The following is a 21,208-nucleotide window of genomic DNA, read 5'->3' on the forward strand; positions in this document are numbered from 1 at the left end:
TACCTTTTATTTTCATGTTAATCAGGTTTTGAACACAATTTAAAGTTAATGGGTGCATTTAAGGTTTCAGCTTTGCCTAGAAATCGACATTTATTGGACTGTACTCTTCTTGCCAAATAGTTACTTTTTTAGTCATTTTATTCATGACCTTGATGTTTCTTGTTCTTTATCTCTGTTTTCTTAAAGTCAATTTTAGAAACCCTTTTGCAAACAAATTATCCATTCGAAAATATATAAATATATTCTGTCATCCTTAAGGATGTTCAGAAATTTAGTCTTTTGAGCATTCTTACAGCATTTGTTACAATTAGTTACTTACGATTTTTTTAAGGAAAGTTTGTTTCATTATAGCAGGTAATAGAAGAACTAATCAGAGTAGGCCGGGCACAGTGGCTCACGCCTGTAATCCCAGCACTTTGGGAGGCCGAGGCGAGCAGATCACCTGAGGTCAGGAGTTTGAGACCAGCCTGGCCAACATGGTGAAACCCCATCTCTACTACAAATACAAAAATTAGCCGGGTGCAGTGGTGGGTGCCTGTAATCCCAGCTACTTGGGAGGCTGAGGCAGCAGAATTGCTTGAACCCGGGAGGCAGAAGTTGCAGTGAGCTATGATCGTGCCACTGCACTCCAGCCTGGGTGACAGTGAGACTGTTTCAGAAAAAAAAAAGAAAAACTAATCAGAGTAAGCAAGAATCCATGCAGCATACTAAAGTCTCTCGCCTCCTTAGCAATAAGGAATTTACTGCTATTATAGTGCTAATCTGTTCTAGTCAACTTCCTCATTCCCTTTGATTTGTTGATCCATTTATGCTTATTCCCCTTCTACCTTCTCTCCTTCCATAGTTAAATCAAGTTTGTTAGAGAAAGCTGTACTCTGCGTCTTATATTTTATAAAATTTGGATGTAGATCATAATAGAATGCCCTTTAGAGCCAGAAGTGCATTTAAGCTATCACTTATTCAAGATGATTGCCCACAAAAGAGGGCTGCCTAAATCATTTACAAAAGGTAGTTTACCTGTGTTTAATGATTCCTAGGAATAGGTGTTCAGCTTCTTCAATGACTTGTTTCACTATTTCTCAATGATAGGTGACATTCTTACTGATGTCTCTGGTAGGATGCAGAGGTGACTGAGGAGAGGTGAGTTAAGGGAAGTGCTATTTTTTTCCAGAAACAAATAGGATGGGGAGAGTGAAAGAAAGTGAATAGGCTACAAAGAAAACTAACTAGATTTAAGTTAAAAGTTGATATGAAATAGAAGCAGGTGAACAAAGTAATAGAGGCAAGGCATGACTGTGAGCTTATGTGGAAATGGAGACAGAGTATAGTTTTATATTTATTATCTGTATCTGCTATTTAATGCTAATAATTGTTTTCTCAAGTGTGCCAAAAGAAAAAAATCATAAGGATTAGAAAAGGATTTTCTTTTCCATTTGGTAGATCTTAGAAGCAGCGTATACTCAGCTCAAGGTAGATTCTGTACAAGAAAGCGTTCAACAAATCTAAAGCATTGTTAGGTCTGAAGCTGTGAAATACATTGATTGATCCATACTATGCGTGAGAGTTTTCACATTTGTGTGCCTTTTGAGAGGAGAAAGATTGTAAGAGGGGGCGAATGTTGATTTTCATGACACTATTCAAATCCCCAGACAAAGCATTTGCTAGCATTATTGGGTGTCTTAAAAAAAGAAAAATCATATAGGCAAAATAGCTAGCCAAGTAGATAATGCAGAAATTATCCATGAATCAGTTTAGCCTATTTCAACAGTTGGTTTTAAAGGAAGTCAGTTATTGCTGCTTTATTTCTCCTTTTGGAATATTTTCTAATTTGGATTTTTTTTGAAATGATAGTTGAGTTTCATATAGTGATTACTTAGGAACTAATATAAAATAGAAAACTGGAATAGAAAATGGAATATCAGTTTCTTTTGTTATTTCACAAAATTACGTGCATTTTTACCTAGCGTATGATCTACGTTACTGGAACAAAAAAAGAGCTTTACTCAAAGGAAATGGTAGATACTGAAAAAGAAGCATTGTTCTTAATAAAGTTTCAAGTACATGTTTCTTAAGTTATTTATTTTATATGATTATTGTATGCTATGAAATAAAGAGATGCTCCAATTATTTTGGTTTTGTTAAATAAAATCTAAATGTAGTTTTTCCATTAAATATTTTAGATATTTATGCCAGAATTCAATGTCTTTAGAGTATGATGTTAATAATACACAATTAACTTCGTTTCCTTATTTATTGTGTAGATTTTTTTCAAATTTAAAACCTTTTGTAATGGAAAATTTCAAGGAAAAAAACCTAAGTAAGGAGAATAGTTATCACCCTCCTTCAATAATTATCAACTTATGGCCAGTCTTTTTTTTTTTATCTTGCAAATAGGCTTTTAGACTAATGTCGCTTCAGAATGCTCTGTGATTAACGTATTTTAAAATAAAAAATCTTCTAAATTTGATTGGCTAGATGAAGCCTTCCCCCCTCCCCAAAAACAATTACTTAGTATTGTATTCTAACTTTATTTAGGAAAGACCCTTTGGCCATGTCCCAGGTATATAGTATTTTTGAGGTAGACCGTGTGAAAATATAATCACATTTTCTTATTTTTCATCACTTCTTAAAGGCAAAGATTGTTGTACAGACTTAACAAACTTAAATGTGATTTTTTTAAAAATACAACAATAACCAAAGCTATAAATATATAGAGCTTACCTTTTTTCTTTTGTCTCTAAGACTGGTGTGCTAAAGGAAATTACTCTGTTTCTTCAACAGCATTAAAAAAATATATCGTATGATTACATTTCACTTTGTTTTAACCTTTGTACCCAGTGAACAGGTGACTTAAAAAAAAAAAAAACTAGACTTCCTTAGCAAAACATTGACTAGAAGAATAATTTCTTAAAGTTGTCTTTTCCTTTTTTTAGTGTAACAAGTAAGACTGTTTGCCTAACCTTTGTCTTTCTGTCTTTCTGTCTTTCTTTCTTTCTTTCTTTCTTTCTTTCTTTCTTTCTTTCTTTCTTTCTTCCTTTCTTTCTTTCTTTCTTTCTTTCTTTCTGTCTTTCTGTCTTTCTGTCGTTCTGTCTTTCTTTCTTTCTGTCTTTCTTTCTGTCTTTCTGTCTGTCTGTCTTTATGTCTTTCTTTCTGTCTTTCTGTCTTTCTGTCTTTCTTTCTGTCTTTCTTTCTGTCTTTCTGTCTGTCTGTCTTTATGTCTTTCTTTCTGTCTGTCTTTCTGTCTTTATGTCTTTCTTTCTGTCTTTCTTTCTGTCTTTCTTTCTGTCTTTCTTTCTTTCTTTCTGTCTTTCTTTTCTTTTCTTTTCTTTTCTTTTCTTTTCTTTTCTTTTCTTTCTTTTCTTTCTTTTCTTTCTTTCTTAGTCTCGCTCTGTCACCCAGGCTGGAGTGCAGTGGCATGATCCTGGCTCAATGCAACCTCTGCCTCCTGGGTTCAAGCAGTTCTCCCTGCCTCAGCCTCCTGAGTAGCTGGGATTACAGGTACCCAGCATTGCTCCTGGCTAATTTTTATACCTTTAGTAGAGATGCGGTTTCGTCATGTTGGCCAGGCTGGTCTCAAACTCCTGACCTCAGGTGGTCCACCTGCCTCAGCCTCCCAAAGTGCTGGGATTACAGGTGTGAGCCACTGTATCCGGCCTACTTTTGTGTTTCTTTTAGTAAAATGTTAACAATTTTACTTACTGATTTAGAGTTTACAATATTGAAAATGCATACTTTTGAAAGATATACTGTTGCTAAATTAATTTATGTTTGTCCTGATGGCATTTTATGCTTAGAAGGATTCAAATTGAGGTCAGATGCAGTGACTGATGCCTGTAATCCCAGCACTTTGGGAACCTAAGGTGAGAGAATAATTTGAACTCAGGAATTTGAGACCAGCCTGGCCAACTTAGCAAGACCTTGTCTCTATTCAAAATAAAAAGTAAAAACATTAGCAGGGCATAGCGTTGTGTGCCTTTAGTCCCAGTTACTTGGGTGGCTGAGGTGGGGGGATGGCTTGAGTTTGAGCATGCAGTGAGCCATGATTGTGCTACCACACTCCAGTCTGGGTGACAAGTGATACCCTGTCAAGAAAGAAAGATAGAAATAGGGGGAGGGAGGGAGGGAGAGAGAGAGAGAGAGAAAGAGAAAGAGAAAGAAGAGAGAGGAGGGGGAAGAGGAAGAAGGGAGGGGAGGGAAGGGAAGGGGAAAAGAAAGGAAGAGGAAAAGAAAAAGAAAAGAAAGGAGGGAGGGAGGGATTCAAATTGTAAAGATATTACCAAGTTTTGTATTCTATTGAGTTTCAACTTTTTTGTTTACTTATTTTTATGACACCATCATCAGTGGTTTTACTGCCAACTTATAACAGGAGCAAAGTACTCAAAGCATCAAAAAGACCTGACACCTGGACATCATATGGCCTTGAGAAAGTCAGTTACCTTTCTTATGCTGTAATTTCTCCTCTGTAAAATGGAATACTTTATAACATTAGTTCTTCTTCCTACATTGTAGGAAGAAACGTTGTTGGTGGTCAGTAATCAAGTTTAGAATGAATTCCTTCCAAAAGATTAATTCCACTGGGCTTCAGTATCCTTAATCTATGAAACAAAGAGATTGAAATAGATATTTTCCTCTTTCAAATTCTGTGAGCTCATATACCTATACAAATTGTAGCAGCAGGAAACACATTTGTTATACTGTTGTAATTGTTATAATTGAAGCTTCAAGTGAAGATACCACATCTTCTCCAATAGTGACACAAAAATAAATTGAAATTCCAGGTTGTCTGTTTTATTATGTTCATCTTTTATTTGGTTATTTTAGATTTTTTTTTGGTAGGGAAATTTCTGAGTTTAGGTTGTTTATTGTAGTAGTAGGATATGAATGTGTAGAAGGTGTATAGGGGATTTGTGGATCCACAGGCTTAGCTGGTGATTGTGACAACTGTAGAAGTTGACATCTATGAGCGAAAGAGAGTAAATAGTGATAGGTTAATCAGATTTTGAAACCCAAAATAGAAATTAATGATCTTGGGACTGAAAATGTATGTTCAATCCAGCTTTTTATAAAATGTAAATCTTGAAAGTATTTAGATAAGTGGCATCTTACCTATTCTTTTTTCATAATTTTTCTCTACCCTATCAATAATTGACCTTGCCTAGGCAACAAGTGGCATGTCATTGGTATTCTTTTGACTACATGATAAAAATGGTTATTGCTTCTAATTAATTTCACTATTACTACTTTTGTGTAATTATATTTGTAATGTTTGTTGTGTTTTTAGAGAAATGAGCTTAATATTTTACAGTGCTAAAAAATATCAATAATTTGTGAAACAGCAATGTTAACTAAAGCAGTAAGTAAAAGAGAATTTAAGCAAAGCATATTATTAATCTAAAGCCATAACTTTAAAAAAATCAAACTGCACTGCAGGCCTCTCTTCTCCTAGTTCTGTCAGAGCTGCACTGGATGATTTACATGGCAAACTTCTATACAATATTTAATTTGGTCAAAAAAATTTATACTGAAGGATGTTTGAAAACCACAATTCTAAAACTTCTTACTTGTCTTTTTTTTTTTTTTTTTTTTGAGACGGAGTTTTGCCCTTTTGCCCAGGCTAGAGTGAAGTGACGCGATCTCAGCTCACTGCAACCTCTGCCCACTGGATTCAAGCAATTCTCCTGCCTCAGCCTCCCAGGTAGCTGGGATTACAGGCGCCCGCCACCAGGCCCGGCTAATTTTTGTACTTTTAGTAGAGATCGGGTTTCGGCATGTTGGCCAGGCTGGTCTCGACCCCCAGACCTCAGGTGATCCACCTGCCTTGGCCTCCCAAAGTGCTGGGATTACAGACGTGAGCCACCGAGCCCAGTCTCTTATTTGTCTTTTGAAGGTATAACTTTAAAAAAGTATAAATGCATCCTCATATATATAAGTCATTAAAGATTTTCTTTGATAATCTTTGTGATTTCTTAGTAAAGTAAAATGGAGAGTAAGGAAATAGAGGAATTTGGGGATGGAGAAGAGAAAGATGCCAAATAAGTTTGTGCTAATGGGGCCAAATTTTATATAGGTCAAATAGCATTTTTTTAGTACAAATATAAAGACTTTTCAGTCACACACTATGGTTGAATATCTTTAAGTATCCTATTAAATTAGGACTGTGACTTGTATAAAATAATTGGATACTTTTTCCTCAGTACAGTATCAGGAATATTACGTGCTTTTGATTTTAGGAAAGAAAAACAAATGAGAAGCGTAGAAGAAGAAATTGAACAGGAAAAACAAGCAGCAGATGACATTATCAAAAATATGTCTCTTGAAAACCAAGTCAAGTACCTAGAGATGAAAGCCACAAATGAGAAACTGTTACAGGTAATATGAATTATTACTCTGTGCCAAGCATGTATCAGTCTTGCTACTAACAGTATAGTTTGAATATTAGCAGTGTCAACATCCCCTGAGAGCTTGACTAGACTTTGAGATCAGTTTTCTTTTTAACAAGGTCCCCAGCTGATTCAAACGGACATTCACATTTCAGAAGCATTTATTTAGAAAACTTCGTTTTTGTATGCTGCTTGATGACCCAGCTTTTACTCTTATTATTTTTTGTTCACTTCTATTTATTCATTTTGCATTTCATAAAGACACATGAAAATACTTGCATTTATAAAAATACTTGTCTATAAATTAAAAAGTCTATAAATACTTGCAGTTATAGACTTTTAATGCAAACATTAAAAGGCCTCATAGGTGGAGGATGCAGTGAGCTGAGATCACGCCAGTGCACTTCAGCCTGGGTGACAGAGCGAGACTCTATCTCAAAAAAAAAGAAAAGAAAAAGAAAAAAAGAAGTCCTCATAGACCAGCTCCATATAGCTATTTACTTTCCTTTTCCTTCCTGCATAATAAACAGCTAAACTTTTTAACTGTTAGCATTATGATTTGAGTGGCTATTGTCCTGTAATTATATTGCTTAAATATCCATTTTTAAAAATTAATTTTTTATTGATACACAACAATTGTACATATTTATGGGGTACATGTGATAGTTCCATGCATGTGTGCAATGTATAATGATCAAATCAGGATAATCAGGATATTCATTACCTCAAACATTTAGGATTTTTTTTGTGCTGGAAACTTTTTTTTTTTAATTTTTTTGAGACGGAGTCTTGATGTCTCCCAGGCTGGAGTGCAGTGGCGTGATCTCGACTCACTGCAAGCTCCGCCTCCTGGGTTCATGCCACTCTCCTGCCTCAGCCTCCCGAGTAGCTGGGACTATAGGTGCCTGCCACCACACCTGGCTGATTTTTTTGTATTTTTTTAGTAGAGACAGGGTTTCGCCGTCTTACCTAGTATGGTCTCGATCTCCTGACCTCATGATCTGCCCTTCTCAGCCTCCCAAAGTGCTAGGATTACAGGCATGAGCCACTGTGCCCGGCCTTATGCTGGAAACATTTTAAATGTCCTTTTCTAGCTATTTTGAAACATACAATTAATTATTGATAACTATAGCCACCCTACTGTTCTATCAAACATGATAATTTATTCCTTCTCTCCCCCTCCACCGCCCCATGCCCCCAGCTGGGCACCAACTTCTCAGCCTCTGGTAACCATCATTCTACTACCTCCCTCCCTTTTTTTTTTTTTTTGTTGTTGAGATGGAGTTTCACTCTGTCACCCAGGCTGGGGTACAGTTGTGCGATCTCGACTCACTGCAAGCTCTGCCTCCCGGGTTCACGCCATTCTTCTGCCTCAGCCTCCTGAGTAGCTGGGACCGCAGGTGCCCGCTACCATGCCTGGCCAATTTTTAATGTATTTTTAGTAGAGACAGGGTTTCACTGTGTTAGCCAGGATGGTCTCGATCTCCTGACCTCATGATCCGCCTGCCTCGGCCTCCCAAAGTGCTGGGATTACAGGTGTGAGCCACTGTGCCTGGCCGAGATCCACTTTTTTAAGCTCCTACAGATGAGTGAGAACGTGTAATATTAAATAAGCAATTTAAATCCCTGCTTAGGGGATATTGAGAATCCTCTCAATGCTCAGTCATGATGGTGCCCTTTCATGCCCAGATGGCCCTTAATAAAGATTAAGCAAAGAATTAGGCCCCATAAATGCCAATAATGATTATAGTTTTAGTTTCTGAGATATTCCTTTGCTGACAATTTAGTAACCTTTTTATTTTAGACAAGATTTCTAAGATACAATGAAGCATTGAAGAAAGAGTATGGCCTAGCCAAGATGGTGAAACCCCATCTCTACTAAAAATACAAAAATTAGCCAGGTGTGGTGGCAGGCGGCTGTATTCCCAGCTACGTGGGAGGCTGAGGCAGGTAATTGCTTGAACCTGGGAGGTGGAGGTTGCAGTGAGCCAAGATCATGCCACTGCACTCCAGTCTGGGCAACAGAGTGAGACTCTGTCTCAGAAAGAGAAAAGAAAGAGTATGATAGAAATGCCAAAATGGTTCCAAAATATAGTTAATCTTGTATGGGATAATGAATGAGTAAACAATTTAAGGATCTTATCCTAGGAGTGAACCATATTTATATTTACATATATGTGTATGTGTGTGTGCATGTGTTGTGTGTGTATGTATGTGTGTGTGTGTGTGTGTATAGTATAGAGAAATTAGGCAAAAGATATGAAAACATGATTAAACATCAATATTTTAAATAATAACCTTAAACAATGACATGATTTGAAATCTTCTGATACTTGATGTCTCAGAACATAGTGATGATTCACTGTGAAAAGGTCTAAGGTCTAGCTACTTTTGAGAAACTCATGAGGTTTTTTTTTTGGTTTTTTTTTGAAGGCACACACAGCAAGGTTTTAAGAATAATAAAAGAAGATGGGAAAAATATAAATAATGAAGTGTTAATAAATTCTAGTCAAAATGCAAGATGCCAGTGAAGATATTTAGAAAATTTACTTTGTCACATCTGTATTTGAAATGTTGAGAAATAGAGAAACAAATTTTTTTTTCCAAGCTCCCTCCCCCTACTACTACAAATTATTCTTAATGTAATTTGGATTTATGTTTGCTTTTTTTTTCCACTTAGGAATTAGATACACTTCAACAACAATTGGATTCACAGAACATGAAAAAAGAGAGCATGGAAGCAGTAAGTGTAAAATCAAATAAGGGTTCTCATACTACTCAGTTAAAAAAGTTAATTCAGCCAAGTAAACTAATTCAAGTACATATTGATCTGGCAGTTTACTAATAGGAGTTTAATACTTTTTCTTCCTATTCTGGACCCACAAAGATCCTAGTATGGTAAGAAATTAGATTCAGTTATTGAGTACCTACTATGTATAAAACAAATCATTCTGCCCAACCTAGGACATGCAAAATCCAATAACAATTAAAATTTTTTTTTTTTAGAGACAGGGTCTTTGTCACTCAGGCTGGAGTGCAGTGACATGATCGTAGCTCACTGTAAATTCAAGCTCTTGAGCTCAAGCGATCCTCCCTCCTCAGCTTCCCAAGTAGCTAGAACTTCAGGCAGGAACCACCACACCTGGCTAATTTTTATTTTACTTTTTGTAAAGACAGGGTATCATTATGGCTGGTCTACAGCTCCTGGCCTCAAGCAATGCGCCTACCTTGGCTTCCCATTGTGCTGGGATTACAGGCCTGAGGCATTGTGCTCAGCCTCTAATGGCAATTTAAAGACACATACCCAAGAGACTAAAAACAAAGAGGGAGAGACATGAGTTCATCTCTTTAAGGATGTAAAAACTTCCATTTGTTTTCTTATTTGTTTATTTAAAACATTTTAACTCACAAAACAAAATGTGCTTATGGTTTAAAAATAGTTGAACAAGATTAACATAAAAATGTCTGTTTTGTGTCCTTCTTTCCAGATGGAACTACTGGAAAGACGTTTATCAAGTGCTTACTGTATACTTTTTTGAGCTGTAAACTTATATCAGCATCATCTTCATATAATCCCCACAAGAGTCCTAAATCCCATCTTGGTTTTACAGTTGTGAAAAACCTCAAGTGGGGTTCATACTTGCTATGCTATCTGCAGCTTTTTTTTCACCCTAACATTATATCTTCAGTGTCTATTTATATCAGTTCTTAGAGAACCTCCTCATTATTTTAAATTGCTACGTTGTATTATGTTGTATAATTATAACACAGCCTTGTAAATGAACAGGTTGTTTATAGTTTTCTGGGATTATAAACAATACTTGGCGAAAGCATACATTTTATGCAAAGTTGTATTAGTATATCATAAGATTGAATTCTCACAATGGATCAAAAGGTGTACACTTTAAAAATGTTGTAAGATTGCCAAACTGCCTTCAAAAAGGTTGTTCCAACTTTTACTTCTAGATGTAATGTATGTGAATGCTTATTTCCCCTGCATTCACTGACAGCAAATATTATCTGACTTTTCCAATTTTAGCTAGTTTGATAGGTAAAAATTACTACCTTATTTGAACTTTCATTCATTTATGCATAAAGCTGAGTATCTGTTTGTATCATTTTTGGCCAATGAATTTCTTTTTCTTTGAACTCCTTTTTCATATTTTTGGCATTTCGGTATACTGACTGTACCTCAAATCTTGCCTCCCTTTCCTGATTCCCTGTGGATTCAGGTGGATGACATGATGATAGTATTAGGAACTGTTGTAGATTGATGGATTGCTGACACCCTAGCTTGTAAAAGAAATGAATATTTTGTAATTAATTCTTTTGAGAATTTGCTATTGCAAAAGTTATTTAATTAAAAATAGTGAGGTAGTTGGCTAGGTGTGGTGGCTCACGCCTGTAATCCCAGCACTTTGGGAGGCCGAGGTAGGCAGATCATGAGGTCTGGAGATCGAGACCATCCTGGCTAACATGGTGAAACCCTGTCTCTACTAAAATACAAAAAATTAGCCCGGTATGGTGACAGGTGCCTGTAGTGACAGCTACTTGGGAGGCTGAGGCAGAAGAATGGCATGAACCCAGAAGGGAGAGCTTACAGAGAGCCAAGATGACGCCACTGCACTCCAGCCTGGGCGACAGAGTGAGACTCTGTCTCAAAAAAAAGAAAAAAAAATAGGAAGGTAGTTTTCTGTGTCTGATTGTCCATCTATAAATACACTTAATTTTTATTTCCTTGGATCTCTGGTGATGGAAATACGCTTAAAGAAAGAAGGACCACATTTAGTATTAATACAACCAGCTTGTAGAATTCGTCACTAATCTTTCTTGGAGTGGGTTTGTGAGAGTCAAGTCTTAATTCAGTTGGTGAGTTTAATTTCCATAGGAAGAAGATAAGCTATAACCTTAGATTTACTTTTTGTACTGATGCCATTCTTCTCTGATGTCAGTACATTTATGCCTACACTAACTAGAGTTTTAAAGATACACAATGTTTGCAAATTAAGATAACATAAGTCACTAATTCTATTTACCTTTTGCCAGATTTCTTTCTTTTTAAAAAACTTTTTTTTGAGACAGAGTCTTGCTCCGTTGCCCAGGCTGGAGTGCAGTGACACGATCTTGGCTCACTGCAACTTCCGCCTCCTGAGTTCAAGCAATTCTCCTGTCTCAGCCTCCTGAGTAGCTGGGATTACAGCGTGCATCACCATGCCCGGCTAATTTTTGTATTTTTATTAGAGATGGGGTTTCACCATGTTGGCCAGGCTGGTCTTGAACTCCTGACCTCGTGATCCACCCACTTCAGCCTCCCAAAGTGCTGAGATTACAGGCGTGAGCCACCATGCCCAGCCCAGATTTCTTTTATTTATTTATTTAGGACTTGTTCTTCAAGAAAATATGTGTCAGACAGTGGTCAATCAACTAGTATTTATTGAATACTTTATGTTCACTGCTGTACAATGTATTAGGTCATGCTTATTCAGTTCACAAGAATGGAAAAAAATCAGGTGAAGAATTAACATGAGCTTAAGTCTTCCAGAACAGTTTTATCAAGATGCAATTCAAACAAGTCTATAGGATCGTTAGGCAAAAAGGAGAAGAGACTATGAGAAAGGATAGCATAAAATATCTGCATTTCCTCTATATGTATTTTTTAGCATGCCTTTATCTTATCTGATGTCTAATCTATTACTTGAACTGTATATATAATCCATTGCTTATGGACTTTGAAAAATTCTCTTGTCTACTTGTTCCTTTTTTGGAGGTTCCTTCTTTCATACTTTTAAAAGAGAAGAGGTCGGCCGGGCGTGGTGGCTCACACCTGTAATCCCAGCACTTTGGGAGGCTGAGGTGGGCGGATCACGAGGTCAGGAGTTTTGAGACTACCCTGGCCAACGTGATGAAACCCTATCTCTTCTAAAAATGCACAAAAAGTTAGCTGGGCATGGTGGTAGGCACCTGTAGTCCCAGCTACTTGGGAGGCTGAGGCAGGAGAATGGCGTGAACCCGGGAGATGGAGCTTGCATTGAGCTGAGATCACACCACTGCACTCCAGCCTGGGTGACTGAGCAAGACTCTGTCTCAAATATAAATAAATAAATAAATAAATAAATAAATATTAGCTGGGTGTGGTGGCGGGCACCTGTAATCCCAGCTACTTGGGAGGCTGAGGCAGGAGAATCGCTTGAAACTGGGAGGCGAAGGTTGCAGTGAGCCAAGATCGCACCACTGCACCCCAGCCTGGGTGAAAGAGTGAAACTCTGTCTCAGAAAAGAAAAAAAATAAAGAGAGAGAGAGAGAAGAGGTCTTGCCTCTTAAGAATTTTGTTTTGTTCATGCTGTAGGTCTGTTTTCAAATGTCACTGTTAACTCTTACGTCTTTGTTAACTTTGAAAAGTTATTTACGTTTCAGGTCCTTAGTTTTCTCATCTGTAAAATGGAGATGATAGTACTACCTTGTAGAGTATCACTTTGGATAGTAGAGATAACATATAAATAACATGCAGCATAGTGCCTGGCACAGAACAGATGCTCAGTAAACAAGAGTTTCAAATGTCATTTTAATCATCACCACCACCATTCCTAGCTTTTTTTTTTTTTTAATCTAATAACATTTTTGTCACGTCCTTATTTTTTTCTTTGTGAAAGGTAGGATAGTGGTGAGTACACAATAACTGTTATGTGTTAATTTCCTAGTGCTGCTGTAATAGAATATCACAAACTGGGTGGCTTAAAACAAACAAATTTTCTCACAGTTCCAGAGCCTGGAAGTCTGAAATCAAGGTGTCAGCAGAGCCATGCTTCCTCTGAGACTCTAGAAAGAATCTTGCTCTGCCTCCTCCTAGCTTGTGGTAGTATCCATTAGCCCTTGATGTTGCTTGACTTGCAGCTGCATCACCTCAGTCTTTGCCTGAGTCATACCATGGTATTCTCCCTGTGTGTCTCTGTTGCGTTTGTACTCTTCTTATAAAGTGCACTATCATATTGCATTAGGGCCCACCCCTAATGACCTTATCTTAACTTGACTAAATATGCAAAGAGCCTATTTTAAAATAAAGGTCAAATTGACAGGTGTATGTCGTTAAGACTCCAGCTTACCTTTTGAGCAGACACAATTCAACTCACAAAATTGTGGAAAAATATATGTTATGACCTATTTAGGGAAAAATATCTTCTCTCCAAAGATCACTTCTGTGGACTTTGAATCAGACATTGTGTTTAAAGTTGCACATATGTTTTGACATTGTCTTTATCCTCCCGTTGGTAGAGTTGTCCTATATTTATTCAGGTCTTATATGTAGAAAATAAAATAAACTAAGGCTATCAACTTCTTGTGAATCTTAGATTGAAAATAGCTTATTAAAATATACAGGATTTATTTTTATTCTTCCAGTTTAGGAATGTGCTTTGTAGCATTATTGAGTACTAATGATATTTGCTGTCTGTATTTAAAGATGCTGGTAGTTTACTCCCTATTCTTACTACCTGAAACCTATTTGATAATAATTATTGATAAAATACAAATTAAAAATTTCCCTTCTTATTTTCCTTTAGGAAATAGCTCACTCCCAGGTGAAACAGGAGGCTGTATTGCTGCATGAAAAGCTTTATGAGTTGGAGTCCCATCGAGATCAAATGATTGCAGAAGACAAAAGCATAGGATCTCCAATGGAAGAAAGAGAGAAATTACTTAAGCAGGTGGGCAAAAGAAACATACTTATTTTAAGATGTCTGGTTTTGGTACATGTATTGATTTGTTTTATTTAAGGGATATTAATGCAACCAAAAGCTAGTAAGTTTATTGTCTAAAAATAGTTTATGTGAAGAAATGACTTTTTAATCTAGATTTTCTTCTTCTTCTTCTTCTTTTTTTTTTTTTTTTTTTGGATATAGGGTCTCGCTCTGTAACCCAGGCTGGAGCACAGTGGTGCAATCATAGCTCACTGTAGCCCTGATCTGCTGGGCTCAAGCGATCCTCCACCTCAGCCTCCTGAGTAACTGGGACTATAGGCATGTGCCAACACACTAATTTTTTATTTTTATTTTTTTGTAGTGATGGGGTTTTACTATGTTGCCTAGGCTGGTCTCAAGCTCCTGGCCTCAAGCAATCCTCCAATTTCAGTCTCTCCAAGTGTTGGGATTATAGGCACCCAGTCTAGATTTTCTTAAGTATTTCATACTGTCGTAGGTGAAGCTAACTTTTCCTTATTAGGAATACTTGAAACTCTTCTTTATTGGTCATTAAATATTTAGATAATCTTTTGGAAGATATGTTTCCTTTTTGTTTTGGGCCTTGTATTTAGAAAATGGAGTATCCCAAGGCTAATGACTTTTTGTGGTTGTTATTATCGGTGCCTCCATGAAGAGAATGGAGTTAAAATGTCCTGTGAAATTATCATATGTCCTAAAGTCATGACACATGTAACATATATTTAGTAGCTTTCTTACTACCTCAAGGGTAGATGTAGTTTAGCTCCAAATTATAATTAGCATGTTGTTTATCGTGACACACCCTAACTATAAGGGCCTTAGGAGAACTTCATCTATATTTGGGCACAGCTCCAGTCAGGGACTCCCTTGCCCCTAGACTTAGATCAAGCCCATTGCATTTAGAAGAAATTTAGGTATCAATTCAGGGACTATTTAATTATTAGAATCATTCCAGAAGGGTATTAAATCTAGAACCTGTGTAGTTCCTTGGAAATAAATCATTGAAGGATGGGGAGGAGTGATCTTGAGGTACACGTACCACATAAAATATAGAATAGCTACTTAAATTTCAATTTCAGATAAGCAATGAATAATCTTTCAGACACATATATCTATTTAGAAAAAGTATTCATTGCTTATGAATGATACAAATAATCCAAATATTACATGGTATATATATCCCCTCAAAGATATTCACTACTTATCTGAAATTCAAATTTAACTGGACTTGCTCAATCTAGCAAAACCCTACCTGTGGGAAAGTGAGGGAGACTCTCAGAAATCCTAGTTGTTTATATCAACTTATCCAGGCCTGAAGATGTGCTAACCTGATGGTGCCTGGGGGGTAGCTATGAGTATATCAGTTACTACCCTTACTTTGAGGAAAAAGGATGGAATCTGTGAATGGTTCCTTGGTGCTGTTCCCTTTAACTTCAAAGGTTGAAGTCTAAAAAATAGATTTCAAGAAGGAGACTAGATTTGACACTTTAGTACAATGCACTCTAGAAGGAAATTGTCTTTAAGATAGCCTTACAATGAGTTATTTTTTAAAATACTACTTTCTTTTTATGCCTTTGTAGGTTAAAGATGATAATCAGGAAATAGCCAGCATGGAAAGACAGTAAGTACCTTTATACTAGGACATTTTACATCCATTTCTCACTTTAAAAATTACATTCTAAAGGTACAGGAGTGGCTTTCATTCTTTCAATTTTTCTTATAGCTTTAAATATTTCTTTGAGAGTTTAAGAGCCATTGCATAGTATAATTGTTTTTTATAAATATCTTTATTAAGATATACTTTATACCATATAATAGACATATTTAAAGTAAACAATTTAAAGCTTTTTAGTATATTCACAGAAGTGTGCAGCCATCACCTAAATCACCTTTATTTTTCAATTTTTATTTATTTTTATCTTTTTGAGACCAGGTCTCACTCTGCTGCCCAGACTGGAGTGCAAGTGGCATGATCATAGCTCATTGCAACCTGAAACTCCTGGGCTCAAACCTCCCAAGGAGCTAGGGCTACAGGCACATGCCACCATATCTGGCTAATTTATTTTTATTTTTAGTAGAGTCAAGATGTTACTATGTTGCCCAGGCTAGTCTCCAGCTCCTGGCTTCAAGCGATCCTCCCATCTCAGCTTCCCAAAGAGCTGAGGTTACAGCTGTGAGCCAGTGTGCCAGGCCCCCAGTCAACTTTAGAACTATTCAGTCAGCCCGATAAAACCCTACACCCTTTAACCATCACCTCCCTTATGCCTCTCCCAGCTCTAGCCATGCCTATTCTGGACATTTCATACAAATGGAATCATTCAATATGTGCTTCTGTGTGGCAGGATGCTTTCACTTAACACAGTGAGCCTTGCTTTCTTGAAGATCAGCTGACTATCAGTATTTGGCTTTATTTCAGGGTTCTCTATTCTGTTCCAAAGCTCATAGATGAGCCTTGAAAACTAAGACTAATGGAATATTATTTGGAAATAAAAATTAATACAATACTAATACATGCTCAGTATTTTATTAATTTTTATTAATACTGATACATGCTTAGTATTTTATTAATTTTTATTTCCAAATAGTATTCCATTTTATGGATATACCATATTCTGTTTATTCATTTATAAATTGATGGATGTATGGGCTGTTACCATTTTTTTATTGTTATGAATCATGCTCCTATGAACATCCATGTACAAGTTTTTGTGTGGACATATGTTTTCACTTCTCTTGTATATATACCTAGGAGTGGAATTGCTGACTCATGACTATGTTTAACTTTTTGAAGAACTGCCAGATTGTTTTTCAAAACAACTTTACCATTTTACATTTCATTTATTTCTATTTGAATATATTTATTTAAAGTTTGTAAAACAATCATTTTACCACCAGTCACCAGAAAGCATACCAATTGTTTTAACTTTCTTTCTTTTCTTTTTTCTTCTGAGACAGAGTCCCGGTTTGTTGCCCAGGCTGGAATGCAGTGGTGCAATCTTGGCTCACTGCAGCCTCCACATCCTGGGTTCAAGGGATTCTCATGCCTCAGCCTCCTGAGTAGCTGGGACAACAGGCACATGGCACCGTACCCAGCTAAGATTGTTTTAATTTTAATCAACTAAGTTGTAAACTAATAAGTAGTCAACAATGATGAAATTGCCTTTTAATGTTTCTCATATTCTATTGTAATGTTTTTGTCACTGATTACGACTTATGAAATTAAATTTTGGAATCACAGTCTCTAATATGAGCTGAATTGCAGCCCATGTTAAGTCTTGCAGTACTGGCTAAGGTAGTAAGAAAAATGTTTTTTTTTCTGTTAATTTGTAACTTTAAGCAAATTTCTATATTATTATGGCTGAGAGAAGATTTTTTTTTAGGAACGTTTAAAGCAGCTTTATTTTATCTTTTTTATTTCAATAGTTTTTGGGGAACAGGTGGTATTTGGTTACATGGATAAGTTCTTTAGCAGTGATTTCTGAGAGTTTGATGCATCCATTACCCAAGCAGTGTCCACTCTACCCACTGTGTAGTCTTTTATCCCTCACCCACCTCTCACTCTTCCCACCAAGTTCCCAAAGTTCATTGTATCATTCTTATGCCTTTGTGTCCTCATAGCTTAGCTGCCATTTATTTATTTATTTATTTATTTATTTATTTATTTATTTAGACAGAGTCTCGCTCTGTCGCCCAGGCTGGAGTGCAGTGGTGCGATCTCAGCTCACCGCAAGCTCCACCTCCCGCGTTCACGCCATTCTCCTGCCTCAGCCTCCCAAGTAGCTGGGACTACAGGTGCCCGCCACCATGCCTGGCTATTTTTTTGTATTTTTAGTAGAAACGGGGTTTCACCATGTTAGCCAGGATGGTCTCGATCTCCTGACCTCATGATCCACTCGCCTCTGCCTCCCAAAGTGCTGGGATTACAGGCGTGAGCCACCGCGCCTGGCTGCTTAGCTCCCACTTATAAATGAGAACATACGATGTTTGGTTTTCCATTCCTGAGTTTCTTCACTTAGAATAACTGTCTCCAACTCCATCTCGGTTGCTGTGAATGCCATTATTTTGATCCTTTTTATGGCTGAGTAGTATATATATGTGTAAATATATATCTACACACACCTATACATACCACATTTTCTTTATCCACTTGTTGGTTATTGGCCTTTTGGCGGTTTCCCTTTTTTCCAGTTGCAAATTGTGCTGTTATCAACATGCATGTGCAAGTGTCTTTTCATATAATGACTTCTATTTCCTCTGCATAGGGACCTAGTAGTGGGATTGCTGGATCAAATGGTAGATCTACTTTTAATTCTTTAAGGAATCGCCATAGTGTTTTCCATACTGGTTGTACTACTTTATATTTCCACAAGCAGTGTAAACGTGTTCCTTTTTCACCACATCCACTCCAACATCTATTTTTGTTAAATTTTTAAATTGTGGCCATTCTTGCAGGAGTAAGCTGGTATTGCGTTGTGGTTTTGATTTGCATTTCCCTGATAATTAATGATGTTGAGCATTTTTTCATATGATTGTTGACAATTTGTGTATCTTCTTTGGAGAGTCGTCTATTCATGTCTTTAGCTCACTTTTCACTTTTTTATGTTTTTTTTTTCTTGCTGATTTGTTTGAGTTTGTTGTAGATTCTGGATATTATTCCTTTGTCAGATGCATAGTTTATGAATGTTTTCTCCCACTGTGTGGGTTGTCTATTAACTCTGCTGATTATTTCTTTTGTTGGTGCAGAAGTTTTTTAGTTTAATTAAGTCCCATCTATTTATCTTTGTTTTTGTTGCATTTGCTTTTAGGTTCTTTCAGTTCATGAAGTGTTTGCCTATGCCGATGTCTAGAAGAGTTTTTCTGATGTTATCTTCTAGAATTTTTACGGTTTCAGGTCTTAGATTTAAGTTTCTGATCCACCTTGAGTTGATTTTTATGTAAGGTGAGAGATGAGGATCCAGTTTCATTCTCCTACTTGTGGCTCGCCAGTTATCCCAGCACCATTTGTTGAAGAGGGTGTCCTTTCCTCACTTTATGTTTTTGTTTGCTTTTTCGAAGATCAACTGACTGTCAGTATTTGGCTTTGTTTCTGGGTTCTCTATTCTGTGCCATTGGTCCATGTACCTATTTTTATGCCAATACAATACTGTTTTGGTGACCTTATAGTCCTTATAGTGTAGTTTGAAGTTGGGTAATGTGATGTCTCCAGGTTTGTTCTTTTTGCTTAGTCTTGCTTTGGCTGTGCAGGCTCACTTTTGGTTCCATGTGAATTTTAGGATTGTTTCTTTTCTAGTTCTGTGAAGAATGATGATGGTAAAATGGGAATTGCATTGAACTTGTAGATTGCTTTTGGCAGTATGGTCATTTTCACAATATGACCATCAAGACAAGACAAGACAGGACAGGACAGGACAGGACAAAGACAAAGACAAGACTTAGGAATATGCCTAACCCAAAAGGTGAAAGACCCAAAAGGTGAAAGACCTCTCTCTTCAAGGAAATCCATGAGTATGGAATATGTTTCTATTTGTTTGTGTCATCTGTGATTTCTTTCAGCAGTGTTTTGTAGTTTTCCTTTTAGAGGTCTTTCACCTTTTGGGTTAGGCATATTCCTAAGTATTGTGTTGTGTTGTATTTTATTTTATTTTATTTTATTATTTTATTTTATTTTATTTTATTTTCACAGCTGTTGTGAAAGGAGTTGAGTTCTTGATTTCTTTTTTTTCTTTTTTTTCTTTTTTTCTTTTTTTTGTTTTTTTCTTTTTTGATACAGAGTCTTGCTCTGTTGCCCAGGCTGGAGTGTAATAGTGCAATCTTGGCTCACTGCAACCTCTGCCTCCCAGGTTCAAGCGATTCTCCTGCCTCAGCCTGCCGAGTAGCTGTGACTACAGGTGCGTCCCACCACTCCCAGCTACTTTTTTGTATTTTTAGTAAAGACGGGGTTTCACCTTGTTAGCCAGGATGGTCTCCGCCTTCTGACCTTGTGATCCACCCACCTTGGCCTCCCAAAGTGCTGAGATTACAGGCGTGAGCCACCGCGCCCAATCGAGTTCTTTATTTCTTTGTCAGCTTTGTTGCTGTTGGTATATAGCAGTGATACTGATTTGTGTACATTGATTTTGTGTCCTGAAACTTTACTGAATTTATTTATAAGATCTAGGAGTTTTCTGGATGAGTCTTTAGGGTTTCTTAGTTATATGATCATATCATTAGCAAACAGCGACAGTTTGACCTCCTCTTTACTGATGTAGGTGCCCTTTATTCATTTCTTTTTTCTGATTGCTCTAGCTAGGACTTCTAGTCCTGTGTTGAATAGAAGTGGTGACAGTGGGCATCCTTGTCTTGTTCCAGTTCTCAGGGGGAATGCTTTCAACTTTTCTCTGTTCAGTATAATGTTGGCTGTGGGTTTGTCATAGATAGTTTTTATTACCTTAAGATATGTAATCATAAAAGGATGCTGGATTTTGTCAAATGCTTTTTCTGCATCTATTGAGATGATTGTATGAGTTTTGTTTTTAATTCTGTTTAATTGGTATATCACATTTATTGACTTGTATATGTTTAAGCATCCCTGCATCTCTGCTATAAAACCCATTTGATCATAGTGAATCTTTTTCATATGCTGCTGGATTTGGTTAGCTAATTTTTTTTGAGGATTTTTGCCTCTAAATTCATCAGGGATATTGGTCCATAGTGTATTTTTTTGTTTGTTTGTTTGTTAGTTATGTTCATTCCTGGTTTTGGTATTAGGGTGATACTGGCTTCATAGAATGATTTAGGGAAGATTCCCTCTTTCTCTATCTTTTGGAATAGTTTCAGTAAGATCAGCAGCAGAGGCTGCCATATCCCCCTTGGAACATAACTTCCTTGGTCTGAAACCACCCTCTCCATCACCCACATTGGCCACAGCCAGCCCCATCCAAGGAGAGTCTGAGCTGAGACACACCTAACCCTGCCCTCACCTGTTGGTCTTTCTCTACCCTGCTTGTAGCCAAAGACAAAAGACATAAACTTGTGGTAGGTCTATGGCCCCACCAATCACCTGAGAAACCCAAATATTTGTTCAGGTGACCTTAGGGCAAGCTTGTGTCCCCCCATACTACTGCAGCTGATGCCCTC

At 37.0% G+C, this 21,208-nt stretch overlaps 1 protein-coding gene across 5 annotated transcripts in view; it reads left to right on the forward strand.

Annotated features, from left to right (window-relative positions):
- IFT74 (intraflagellar transport 74) overlaps nt 1–21,208 on the forward strand; it is a 119,248-nt gene that overhangs the window by 51,542 nt on the left and 46,498 nt on the right. For all 5 annotated transcript variants that reach the window (XR_012094820.1, XM_073021691.1, XM_073021693.1 and 2 more), the window contains 4 exons: nt 6,231–6,369; nt 9,061–9,123; nt 13,937–14,080; nt 15,673–15,713. Coding sequence is in view for 4 of the 5 variants with exons in the window: in XM_073021691.1 (XP_072877792.1) it covers nt 6,231–6,369; nt 9,061–9,123; nt 13,937–14,080; nt 15,673–15,713 (387 nt within the window). In the remaining variant the exon portion in view is untranslated. The remainder of the gene's footprint in view (nt 1–6,230; nt 6,370–9,060; nt 9,124–13,936; nt 14,081–15,672; nt 15,714–21,208) is intronic.

Source organism: Chlorocebus sabaeus, chromosome 12 (genome assembly GCF_047675955.1).
Source record: "Chlorocebus sabaeus isolate Y175 chromosome 12, mChlSab1.0.hap1, whole genome shotgun sequence".
Taxonomy (NCBI): domain Eukaryota; kingdom Metazoa; phylum Chordata; class Mammalia; order Primates; family Cercopithecidae; genus Chlorocebus; species Chlorocebus sabaeus.